Source organism: Haliotis rubra, unplaced genomic scaffold (assembly GCF_003918875.1).
Source record: "Haliotis rubra isolate DU_JTF1 unplaced genomic scaffold, ASM391887v1 Scf558, whole genome shotgun sequence".
Classification (NCBI taxonomy): Eukaryota; Metazoa; Mollusca; class Gastropoda; order Lepetellida; family Haliotidae; genus Haliotis; species Haliotis rubra.
This window is the reverse complement of record NW_025767255.1, coordinates 108500-122357: the sequence shown is the minus strand read 5'-3', so window position 1 is coordinate 122357 and position 13858 is coordinate 108500. Positions and strand designations below refer to the sequence as shown.

Here is a 13858-nt window from a genome sequence, read left to right as displayed (position 1 = left end):
AGTTGTGAATAATGACTTTTTGAAGATTTTTGAATACTGACTTTTAACACTTACTTGGTGTCTAAATCAAGCTGTGCCAAGAATGTAATTTCACCCAAAATGGCCCCCTTTGAGGTCAAGACCTGTGATATTCAGGGAAGTATGGTTGGTTATTGTAATAACATGTTGTGAATGAGATGTTTACTGTATATATTTGCAAGAATGTTGTAAATACTGACTTTTAACACTTACATGGTGTTAAAATCAAGCTGTGCCAAGAATGTAATTTCACCCAAAATGGCCCCCTTTGAGGTCAAGACCTGTGATATTCAGGGAAGCATGGTTGGTTATTGTAATAACATGTTGTGAATGAGATGTTTACTGTATATTTGCTAAAACCGGTTGTGAATACTGACTTTTAACACTTACTTGTTCAAATCAAGCTGTGCCCAAAATGTAATTAGACCTAAAATGGGCCCCCTGTGATTTTTCGTGGGACATGATTGGTTATCATAAGTACATGTTGTAAAATTGACCTATAGTTTATGTTTGCAAAGAAAGTTGTGAATAATGAGTTTTTGTAATCAATTGGCAAGTAATTGAATTACTGTCCACAATGTATTGCAACCCTAATTGGGCCCCTTGAAGTTAAAACCTTGTGATTGATGTTGACATGTTTCTTCATCATGAATACCTGTTGCAAAACTGATACTGTTTGTATGTAAATAAACTGATAGTTGTATATAAGTCATTATGGCACACTGATATTTCAGATTTCTTGTTATTTTTTCATGGGAACTGATAAAACCCATTTTTGGCCCCTCTGCATTGAAAATATGGCCTCAGATCATTTAAAAAATAGCTTTTTTATGCAAAGCCATCTTGTCCCTAAACAAATAACATGTGTTCAGCCAATTCTGTTTGTGGGCCAAAAACCCCCCTTATCATACCTTGTCCTTTATGCCCTTAGTATAATTCCCAAATTCATTTTACGACACGTCAACCTTTCACAAAACCTAGAATAAAAGATAATAAATATATATTTTTAGAGAATATAACATATCAATCGATAAAAATGAATTTGTGTAAATCGTATCCACACAGAACATATTTGTCCGTGCAAACAGGTAAGTCGTTTTAGCGATAGCATCTTTTTGATCTTCTGTAGGCCTTCACGATGCCAGAGTATCTGATGAAACGATTCGGGGGAGCTCGTCTGAGAATCTGTCTCTCCATCTTGGGGTTGTTCCTGTATGTCTTGACGAAGATATCGGTGTGTAACTGGTTTAACATTGTCTTACTTCGGCCTTGGTTGCGCTTTGATTGACTGTGAAATGTATGTTCGTCTCATTTGTAGATGGTATTCTCATTTTCAAATGTGGTGGTAACTATCAAAATATCGTCTTTGTCCGTTAACTTGAAGACATAAACATGCTATTTGTGTGCACCAAACTTCATCATATTTATCATTAATTTTTAATCACTATTTCAGATTGAAATCTACTGCGGGGCTCTATTCATGCAGCTACTTCTGGGCTGGAATCTCTACATGTGTATCATCAGCATACTGGTCGTGACAGCCCTATATACAGTCATAGGTACATTGTAAATAGTCCATACGTCAGCCCTTTGTTAGATACAGTCAACATTGTAAATAGTCCATACTTCAGCCCTTTGTTATATACAGTCATAGGTACATTGTAAATAGTCCATACGTCAGCCCTTTGTTATATACAGTCATAGGTACATTGTAAATAGTCCATACGTCAGCCCTTTGTTATATACAGTCATAGGTAAATTGTAAATAGTCCATACGTCAGCCCTTTGTTATATACAGTCATAGGTACATTTCAATAGTCCATACGTCAGCCCTTTGTTAGATACAGTCAACATTGTAAATAGTCCATACTTCAGCCCTTTGTTATATACAGTCATAGGTACATTGTAAATAGTCCATACGTCAGCCCTTTGTTATATACAGTCATAGGTACATTGTAAATAGTCCATACGTCAGCCCTTTGTTATATACAGTCATAGGTACATTTAAATAGTCCATACGACAGCCCTTTCTTAGATACAGGCAACATTGTAAATAGTCCATACTTCAGCCCTTCGTTATATACAGTCATAGGTACATTGTAAATAGTCCATACATCAGCCCTTCGTTATATAGTCACATGTACGTTGTAAATAGTCCATACGTCAGCCCTTGGTTATATACAGTCATAGGTACATTGTAAATAGTCCATACGTCAGCCCTTTGTTATATACAGTCACAGGTACATTGTAAATAGTCCATACGTCAGCCCTTTGCTATATACAGTCATAGGTACATTGTAAATAGTCCATACGTCAGCCCTTTATTATAAACAGTCATAGGTACATTATAAATAGTCCATACGTCAGCCCTTTGTTATATACAGTCATAGGTACATTGTAAATAGTCCATACGTTAGCCCTTGGTTATATACAGTCAACATTGTAAATACTCCAATAAGCCCTCTGTAATAAACAGTCACAGGTACAGGTGTAAATAGTCCACTGTCTGCTACTGTTTACAAACTACAAACATGGGAAGAATGATTGAAGTTTACCCCAAACTCTTTTAAATATAATGTATCAAAACAAGTCGTTAATAGTGTACAAATCCTCGCCAAGCCTTCTGGTGTTAAACTTCTATATGCTTCCGTATATCGCCAGAATCGAAGTGATGTCATCTGAGCAAACATCCTTATTATTTCTGCTGTCACAAGTAGGACAATCTAACATAAGGACCAAGTAATAAGCAGTTCCTATTTTATGTTTGAATTGTATATCATATTTGAAAACAAATTCTGTTCATATTTACTCTGTTGTATTCACTATTTGTCCTCACCCCGTCTCTTTGGCTCATTAAATAATCCATCTCTACAAATCTCATTGCAGGCGGCCTAGTCGCAGTGATGTACACCGACACCATACAAACACTCGTAATCCTGATAGGTGCTTCTGTTCTAACTGTCAAAGGTAAGCTATACATCATATCGGAAAACGAATGTAAGAGCCTCCCCTCGTGTTTATTATATCCACACAACCAAGGTGCGTATATATGTATTATATGTAAATATTATATAAATATTATATATATATATATATATATATATATATATATAGAGTGAGAGAGAGAGAGAGAGAGAGAGAGAGAGAGAGAGAGAGAGAGAGAGATGTATGTATGTATGTATTAATATTTTTATATAACACATATACATTTATACGCACCTATGTTGTATGTGATTCAGAGCACATATACCAGCTGGCCTGTTAGCTGCATATGAATGAATTGCGTAAGTGTCATGTCCTAGTTTGAAAATATTTCATTTAGCATTTCACACTCGTTATGAAATGTGTGTCAGCGTATAGATGTCATGGGGTATATATGCCAGGCGTGACTGGGACGTTTTGAACTGGAGGACAGTGTTGATGAAGTTCGTTGCTCATTATATTTCAAATTAATCTCCTCCAAGGTCCAAATACTTCTTCCTACGTTGCTGGACTGTATGGATCCAACGTTATTGGCACTGACTGGCAATCATTCACAGCAGAATCTGTATAATGCTTGTCAGTCAGTGCTAGCCAGTTCTTTATTCACGTTCGGAAAGAGGAACCAAATCTGGTTAATGTGGATGAGTTCAATTAGATCAAAGCCACAGTTCTCTACTAAAGGTATGGCAAGATCAGATTGATAGTATTGACCACAAGACTTATCCATAGCTGCAATTTGCTCGACAAAATCAGCTGATACTGCTTCGAAACGACGTAGATTCTCATAAGAGGTAATATGAATTTTGAACGTTTCTGTGAGTCGGTAACCTCTGCATCCAGCTTGCCGAAACCTTTGTACTGCCTGTTTGCCTGCCACGTTTGGTGAATCTTTGATTATCATAATTTTAAATTGTTAACGAACGAAAAGGTTATGACATCATCTCCAACAGTTGACACCTTTGTCGCTAGGATGACTAATGGAGTTACCCCTCTCACTACAAGACGACAGTTCACTGTACAGGTTTCATTTTCATCATCCGCTTCAAAGCCAGCTTTTACACATGGAACGTATTGCCCTAAATACCGTAAGACGTCCTTCGTAGTAAAGCTCAGAACTTTGAGGAGCAGACAAAACTATCAACCAGAATATTATACAAAGCATCCATCTTTCTATAAGTTGTGGGACTACTAGCCAACAAAAATGAAAAACTTACCTTGTGTTTAGCCATTTTTATAACAAAGATATTTAAGACTAGAGAGACCTAAGTTTAATCCCTACCGTGCGACTTTGTATAGCTTACATCATTATGCTATGTATTTGTGTACCCTCAGGTTTATACACCAAGTCTAAATTGCAGCTCAAGAAGTTTGTTCATCACTAACTATACATTATTATTCAATGTGTATATTCATGCATCCATATGTATTGATATACTTATGAATATTTGCAAACGATTACATGAAATGTATCGCCATAAGGCGCTCACGCCACTCAACAGTCTGTATTGACATGTACTAGACAATTCTATCAAGTCATCTGGTTCATATAGCGTCAGGAGGAACGTGCTTGTTTCTATATTACTTTATGTCCTTAATGTGCCAGCGCGAAAAAGGTGTATCATTTGAAAGCTCTGGGGTACGACCTTAGTTTCGAATGAACTTCTAAATGTACTGATTTTCTTGATCAAAATACAGATTACTAATTTGTAGATCCGTCAGAATTGGTCTTCGGCAACCCTTGTTTGTCGTAAGAGGCGACTAACGGCGACTAGCAAGGCTCGCTGACGTGGTTGACAAATGTCATTCTATCCCAGTTGTCTGGCCCAGACTCGATTATGTACATACCGCCGCCATAGAGCTGGAATTTTGCTGAATGCTTCGTTAAACAACAAACCATCCAACCAACTAATTTGTTACACCTTCATCAAATGGCGGTGTTTTATGTATTTCACTGTCAATAGTAATCTCCTTGCACATCTACCACTGTATATTTGATTTTGTCCAGGCTTCCTACAAGTCAACGGCTTCGAGGGTTTAGAAGAAGGTTTTCTGACTGCTGTCTCCAACGTCACTAAGACTAACTTCACGCACAACACCTGTGGTCTTCCCCCTAAGGATTCTTTGCACATCTGGAGGGATCCTGTTGATGGGGACATTCCATGGCCAGGGGCAGTCTTTGGCCTGACTATCATAGCGGCATGGGTGTGGTGCACTGATCAGGTAGATACACAGAAGCACTCCACTTCAGTCAAGAATACCCCATGTTACATTATACTGTCATTGTCCATGGTTATGATCATCCTTGGTATGTCAAGGCCACATTCGTTGAAGAAAAATCAAATTTCATTAACTTCTACGGCATTTCATCGAATAGTTCCCTAATTGTGTCATACATCGATTAAATAAAATATCTGTTATTGGCTTGTGAAGGTTTCAGCATGGTAGTGCCCAAGTATTGGATTCATTATGGGACAGCTCAACCTCTGTGGGCCTGTTTGGTTGTATTTGACCTTATATGTTATTTCCTGATGCTGTGGTGGCAAACCAAACCGAACAATTACGGCTAGAATATGCTTGATTCCTGTTATATAATCGTGTTCGAGGGGAATGCTAATTCAAGCTTGATTTTGTCGAAAGATTGGACAAAATGCGTAAAAATAGAATCACCTTTGCTTTTAAGCTTTTTGTGAGAAGGATAGAGAAGACAAATAATTCATTTCGTTAGAGAAACGTTAAATTTCCGATAACCCGAGGCATTAACAATGCCGCGCCCAGAATCAACATCTTCTCTCAGTTCCCCAAGTTCGTCTCAAACACTTTGGCCATAGGTCATTCAAATTTGCGGCACCAACCCTATGGAACAGTCTTCCTACTCCCATAAAAAATGCTTCATCCTTAGAAGCATTTAAATCGGGACTCAAAACCTTCCTCTTCAAAAAAGTCTACAACCTATGACTGCGAAATATTCTCATGGTCATTTGACGAATTGTCATATCTTCCTCTTGAACTCTAGTGACTCTTTTTATATGTAGCGCTTTGAGAATGCTCTGGATGGACTATGGCGCATAAGAAATATCCATTTATTATTATTATTATTATAAAATATGATCACGAGAGAATAATCAGTTTCGATGCTATTAAGCGATAAACGGCAAAATGGTGATAAAAATTCTTTGAATAAATCACTCAAAGCCAGTGATGACAGCACGCGAAAAGGGTACGTATTCCTGCGCTACCGATGGAACTGACACTTCCGCCCATTACTCCTAAAGTTGAATCTGTTCTTTCAGTTGATGGTCCAGCGGACTCTCTCGGCTAAGAACATCAGTCATGCTAAGGGTGGATCTCTGTTTGCCGGGGCATTGAAGATATTACCCTTCTTCCTGTGGATTATTCCTGGGATGATCAGCCGGATCCTCTACCCAGGTACATTTATCAATTGTTACAGTCTGTGATCCAAAACTTGAGTGAGTGAGTGAGTGAGTTTAGTTTTACGCCACACTCAGCAATATTCCAGCTATATGGCGGCGGTCTGTAAATTATCGAATATGGACCAGACAATCCAGTGATCAACAGCATGAGCATCGGTCTGAGTTTTGACTTAAGTTCGAGTTTTTACTCAAATTTGAGAAAACACAGGAAATACATTTCACAGAATGAACTGAAATCGGTATTAAACTCGAACTATAGAAGATAATTTGAGTTTGGTGGATAGATTACTTAAGTTGTTTGGGCTTTTATATTTTAAAAATGCAGTAGAGTTAAAAATTCAGCTGTTCCAAATTGTGAACTCAGTTTGAGATTTGAGTAAAAACTTAAGTTTGTTTCGAGAAATTGGGGCCTGGACCTTCACGGGTCTCCAAAACTTGAGGCATTGCTTGGTTGAGATATTGCTTCAGTGAAATAGCATCTCAAACGTTTGTAGACGATTCGTGACGTCATTGGCGCACGTGTTACCATTAGTCATGGCACAATCAGATGTCATCACAAATCCCTTTGTCATTGGTTAGCTGTATTTAACAATCTGACATATCTGGAAGAATTATTTTTACTGCTATACAAAATCTCACCTTTGTGTCTTTAAATTTAAAATCTAGCAACACCACTAAGGTGTACAGCTTCTCGGCAAGCCTCCGTGTTTCATAATTCATCATTAATAGATATGATAGTAAATGATACTCCGGTAAGCTTCTCTGGTGAGAAAAACTTGATATGACAGCAACCGTTGAAATAGGAAATGCTATTAAAACACGTACTTGCATGATGGAACCACACTCGGATTCTGACATGACCAACGGCTCTCAAATCTGGATGTGCGTATAACATCAAGGCATGAAATTAACAAAGTCAGTTTTAAACAAACTTAAAACAAAATGAAAGTAAAGTCAATCATAATGTTACTCACCTGGGCCCCCGTTCCTCAAAGCGATCGTAGCGCTAAGATGATCGTAACTCCCATACTTTAACATAGACTTACGACTGTCGTAGCGCTACGATCGCTTTTAGGAACGGGGCCCCTGCACCAGTTGTAAAGGTCGGTACTTTGGGAAAGGAATACCTGATGCTATAGTTAATTCGAAGATGTTGCAGTTCCTTTCATGCATTAAATGTACAATAATTACTATTTTCTTCTTTTAGACGAGATAGCATGTTCTACGCCTGAGCGATGCTATGAAGTGTGTCAGAATAAAGCTGGGTGTACGAATATCGCCTACCCGATCTTGGTGTTGAGGCTTTTACCGGAAGGTATGTCGGAAATCATTAGGCCGTTAAGAACTTCTCATATTTATTCTTATTTATTTATTTCTCATATTATTCTTAAAAAAGTAGGGGATCTTCATTACTAATTTACGATTGAAAAAATTGGGAGATAAGTCGGAGTCAATCAATGTTGATATGATAATAATTAATGTTTTGAGAGTGCATCACCACTTGCACTTCCCTATGACAATAGCTGTTTTCCTTTTCAAACCAAAAGATCGGCTAGAAACAAACACTAACAACTGTGTGATGCATGATGATTGTCAAAATTAATGGTCTACAGTGATTTATCGACTTTCTTGAAAACGTCCAAGTCAAGAGTGACACCCCATGCACGTGTATGGGGCTACTGCCTTTTGAACGTGAATCCCATCCGTAGTGTGTAGGGATGGTGATAAAGAGAAATGGTGGTGCGTTCATAAGATGTCTGTTTTTGAAAAGTTTGTTAACGCTTCTACTTCCTCTCCAAATTGACAGTTAAGGTTTCCCTACTTTTTTAAAAGAGTATATCATGATGAAATAGAGTATAACACACAAAGGTTTGCATGTCATGTCTGAAATGACTTAAAAAGTCATTACATAAGAATTTCATTACTTATTGTAGATATTCAGGTTTTCAAATTAATTTTAAAAAAGTGAAAGAGAAAGAAATATAGTTTATATCTTCCACCATTTACTTTAACAGATTCTTCTGACTTGTTCTTTTTTCTTTTATATTGATATGTATGCACATACAGATGTAATTCAATTTATTGGTTGAAGGTCTTCGAGGTCTGATGTTAGCTGCTCTGCTGGCTGCCCTCATGAGCTCCCTGACCTCCATCTTCAACAGTGCCAGTAGCATGTTCACCATGGACATCTGGCCTCGGATCAGAAGGAAGCCATCGGAAAACGAACTCATGATAGTCGGACGAGTAGCAGTACTCGTCTGTACAGCAATAGGCATTCTGTGGTTACCTATCTTGCAGCAAGCCCAAGGAGGGCAACTGTGGGGGTACCTGCAGTCAGTAACGGCCTACACTGCTCCTCCTTGGCAGACATTGTTCATGTTTGCTCTACTATGGAAACGGACTACTGAACAGGTTCAGTATATCTTGGAGGATCCCCAACCGTCCCTTTTCCCAATTCAGCAAAAGCCCAGAAAATCCTTTCTGTATTTGTGTCTTGTAATTCCGAAACAGCTCCAATGTCGTAGAACATGGTGGTATCATGTGGATTTTTTTTCATGTTTCTTACTGACACGCTTCAAAATGGTTTTACATTACAGATCTTCAATAGAGCAACGTTATATTTTTATTTTTATACGGCTTTTTCAGACCCGTGAAGATCCGGGATAGAATATTGATCTTCAGTAACCCATGCTTGTCGTAAGAGGCGACTAAGGGATCGGGTGGTCAGGCTCGCTGACTTGGTTGCCACATGTCATCGGTGCCCAATTGCGTAGATCGATGCTCATGCTGTTGATCACTGGATTGTCTGGTCAAGACTCTATTATTTACAGACCGCCGCCATATAGCTGGAATATTGCTGAGTAAAACTAAACTCACTCACTAACTGTTTTTTTCATCATTCGACCGACTGTAAATTGGCCGCCGACCGGGATGATATGAAAAAACAACAACAATACTTTTCTACATCCGTCGACTCAAACTTAAATCTTGATTTTAATGAGTTTTTTTTTATTGTAAACAGACCGACCGACACACGTTAAGATCACTGTGGCTACATGGAACACAGAAAAGCATTGTTGTCCTTACATACCAAAACATTAAGTGGTCACGTTTCAATATAGGGCGCCTTCTGGGGTCTGATCGCTGGGCTGGTTGTCGGGATAATCCGTATGGCGGTGGACTTCACGTACCCAGCCCCGTACTGTGGCAGCGGAGAGGAAGACACTCGACCTGGAGTGTTGAAACATGTACATTTCCTCTACTTCGCCATGATCTCCGCTGTGGTCACCTCTGTAGTCATCGTTCTGGTCAGTCTGTGCACGGAGCCCAGATCAGAAGCTCAGGTAGGGTTGGGGGACCATAGAGATGCGATAGACTTTCAGCATCTCCATTTAGGAAGTGACGATGAGAGAATAGAGGTTTAACGTCGTACTTAAGAATATTTCGCTCATATGACGACGTGCATGCGTGTGTATGTGTGGCTGCTTGTACTAGACTTAAGCTGGTTTTATAGTGCTAAATCACTGAGATTCCATGCCGCAGTTAAACATGAATACCCCACCCGACACATTATACTGACTCCGAGCCGACCAGTCTTTGTTATACCCATTAATGCCGAGCGCCAGGCAGGGATCAACAAGTACCATATTTTAACGCCTTTTGGTATGACGCGGCCGGGGATCGATCCCGATGCTATAACCACTACACCACGGAGGCGGTTCCATTTAGGAAGTGATGCATATTGATGAAATATCTACATGTATGAAACCAGTACACGAGGAAACGCAAATTTACAGAATAAATGCAAATATACTGAATAAATGCAAATGTGCGGAAAAAAGACCGCTTCAGGATTGTCTGGTTGCTTCAAAAGGTATTTCGGTTATCGCAAATATAGAACGTGCGAAGGAATACCGAGGAAAATCATCAGAAACAAATTCTGTTTGGTGTAAAGGGAGGGAAGTAGTGTAGGACGTAGATCCCAACCACTTACATGACAACCACGAACGCTGGTTGTAGACGGTGAACAAGCGATTGTGACTGGAACGGACTCTGGAACCACTAAGGGAAGTAACTTCTAAAATGCCACTCAAACAGTTACAGGGACCAATCAATAGCAATCCCACAGTGATATATATACTGATTTGGTGCATGATATATGTCAGGTATATCCATACCATACTAATATTCAACGAATCATTCGTGATCACTCCGAATCTGACGGTATCACTGCGTCTGAAGCCAGACTGTCGAGAAACCTTTATCTTATCAGAGATCTATTGTTACTGCCGTACCAGTGGATATATACATATGCTCATCTCTACCAAATTGACACTAAAATGAAAGACCCGTGCAAATCCGGGTAAGAATTCTTATTAAGTAACCCAAGCTTGTCCTAAGCGGTAGTCAGGCTCGCTGACTTGGCTGACACATCTCATCGTATCCCAATTGCGTAGAACGATGCTCATGCTGTTGATCACAACCAGCCAACTAAAATGGGAACGAATCCCCAATATCCGTAAAGATGACAGGCAACATGGTTTTCCCAAACATGCTACAACCGCTCTTGTATTGCCCGCCGTGATGTTGCTGGAATATTGCTAAAAGCGGCGTAAAACCAAACTCAGTCAGTCAGTCAGTCTTGTATTGCACAAAGGAATGACACCAGATGTCCTCAACTTCAAGTCCTCTCATAGTTTCGTGGTTTGAGAAATTGAAAGAACACAGTCACATACTTAAAAGAACCCAAGCTATGTATATGTTTCAGATACACCACAGCCAATCTCGTTAATGAGAAGATTGGAAATATGTCTTGTTTATTCTGCATACAGATTGGGCGCACCACGTGGTGGACGCGTAATAATGTTGATCCTGACTCGGAGCTAGAAAAGGGTGATGTTGACGAAGACAATGACGAAGATGCTGACGACCCCGACTTTGAGAAGGCCGAGGAAGGAAAGGACAATGCTGACGAAAGGATGACAGCAGCCATGGAGGAGGAAGACTCTCAGTTGGAGCGCCGTAAGTTTCGCCATTGCTTCATGTTTCAAATCTCAACATATTATTATTATTATTATAGGATATTTATATAGCGCACATATCCACGCACTAGTGCATGCTCAAGGCGCTGGTATTTTTTTCCCTCGATCATTGGATGTCAATCTCAACGGCACATCGCATTATCAATCTCAACTCCCCTGGGGAGTATACAACTCTTGCAGCCACTAGGCGCACCGAGTTATTGTGGCTTTCTCATCCTAACATACTGCATGTTACCCTTTTCTACACAATCTGAACAATTCTTATGTTGAGTAATGTGGTGCCATGCTTTCTATTTTGACAGTTCTAAAATATAAATTGAGGGACAAGTTGTTTTCAAGGGATATTTTCCTTCTGTCACGGTTTACTGTGGTGAATAATTACTTTTTTACCATTTACTTTTACGATACTTCCGAAGAACCTTTTTTCGCATATTTATTTTACGAAAAGTTATGAGTTATTATCAAAAAACTTTCCTATCCATGAAACGTCAAATTTGTTTTAAGTCTTCATGCTAATATTACACTGCTATAACTTTCAAATGAAATGAAATAAAACATTCAGTGGGGGTAGCCTCGTGGTTAAAGCGCCCGCTCGTCATGCCAAATACCCGGGTTTGATTCCCCACATGGGTACAATGTGTGAAGCCCATTTCTGGGGTCCCCCGCCGTGGTATTGCAGCGGCGTCACCTTTGTGACCGTTTCACGCCATTTTGTCAGGTTACTCAGTGAGATGAAAATCTCATTTGACCGGATAAGTCGATACCTTCTTTATATTAATATTTAACCCGGGTCCACAACGGTATATTGTATGATGGCCATTTCTGGTGTCCCCGGCCCTCATATTGCCGGAATATTGCTGAAAGCGACGTAAAACTAAATTCACTCACTCACTCAAATTGAAATTTCGCATTTTGTTCCATTTTTGTGTATACCCCACAGGAAATGGTAAAACCATTTGTAAAACCATCGCTATGTGGTTGTGCGGAATGACCCAGAGGAGGAACCGGATCCTGTCGCCCAGTGAACGAGCCGCCATACAGAAGAGATTTACAAGTTTGGAAGAAAATGAGACAACAAAAATGGTGTTGAATTTTAGCGCCATAGTACTTTCGATGCTAACTGTCTTTCTATTTGGTTATTACAGTTAAATAAGAATTAAATGTGAATCTTTAAATCAGACGTAACACCCTCAACCCGAGTGTTATTTATCACCTGCATTGTTTCTTTGACGTTTTGTCGCAAGCAATAATACGACTATCACAGGTATTAGAGACTTCCTAACCAATCTGTTAGGGCGACATTGGAGTTGTCAGTGTCAATGTCAGTTGGTCTGAACAAGTCTTGGAAAAAATTGAATGTGAGAAAATATCTTGAGGAAAGTTTAGATTTTAGTAAATATTTAAATGATACGGTAACTGCAAAACAACTCTGGTTTTGGTAGACATTTCCTGTGAGTCAGGATCAGTTTTGTTACTTTTATATATGATTGGAATGTGATGACACTTGACCCGGGGTTGACTGCTGTGTAAAGTCTAGCTTACCGAAGGGCAAATTATTGAACGGTGCTAAATATTTATGAAATTTAATCCAGGGTGGCGTATGATTATGAGAAGATATTCAAGATCACTGTCATTTATTTTAGAACAGAGGCGGTGGGGTAGCCCAGTGGTTAAAGCGTTCGCTCGTCACTCCGAAGGACCGGGTTCGATTCCCCACATGGGTACATTGTGTGAAGCCCATTTCTGATGTCCCCCGCCGTGATATTGCTGGAATATTGCTAAAAGCGGCGTTAAACCCAACTCACTCACTCACTATTTTAGAACATGGGATATTAGATGTAAATTTATGTAATTTAAAAACATTTATCAAAGATTAATTATACAAAATCACCTTCTTCTGTACTCATGCCATATGTCATTCACCCATTGGAAATATTATGTTTACTGTAATGAGCATATGTTATCACTCAGCACATTGTGTCTACATTCTGACAACGTAATCGATCAAAGATGAGCATATATATACTGTTTTCACCTGATCGGTATTACCAAGGTGAATCCTGTTTATGATCCAACCCGTGAAGATCCGGGTTAGAATTGATCTTCGGTAACCCATGCATGTCGTAAGAGGCGTCTAACGGGATCGGGTGGTTGACGCATGTCATCGTATCCCAATTGCGTAGATCGATGCTCATGTTGTAGAGTTGTTGATCACTGGATTGTGTGGTCCAGACTCGATTATTTACAGACCGCCGCCATTTAGCTGGAATATTGCTGTGTGCGGCGTAAAACTAAACTCACTCACTTTATGGTCTATGTTCCTGCCGTGAAAAGCTTGGGGCACTTGAAGATGGTGATGGGTCTCCTGGGTGTTTTTAGCATGTA

The 13858-nt window shown here is 39.5% G+C and overlaps 1 protein-coding gene across 1 annotated transcript in view; it reads left to right on the top strand.

Moving 5' to 3' along the window:
* LOC124253912 (sodium/glucose cotransporter 4-like) overlaps window positions 1–13322 on the top strand; it is a 38146-nt gene extending 24824 nt beyond the window's left edge. Inside the window, exons 6-15 of the mRNA XM_046687766.1 lie at window positions 1148–1252; window positions 1472–1577; window positions 2905–2985; window positions 5006–5220; window positions 6291–6426; window positions 7639–7746; window positions 8524–8843; window positions 9554–9775; window positions 11264–11453; window positions 12414–13322. Of these exons, the coding sequence (XP_046543722.1) occupies window positions 1148–1252; window positions 1472–1577; window positions 2905–2985; window positions 5006–5220; window positions 6291–6426; window positions 7639–7746; window positions 8524–8843; window positions 9554–9775; window positions 11264–11453; window positions 12414–12622 (1692 nt within the window). The 3' untranslated portion in view covers window positions 12623–13322. The remainder of the gene's footprint in view (window positions 1–1147; window positions 1253–1471; window positions 1578–2904; window positions 2986–5005; window positions 5221–6290; window positions 6427–7638; window positions 7747–8523; window positions 8844–9553; window positions 9776–11263; window positions 11454–12413) is intronic.
* Window positions 13323–13858: the final 536 nt, after the last annotated feature.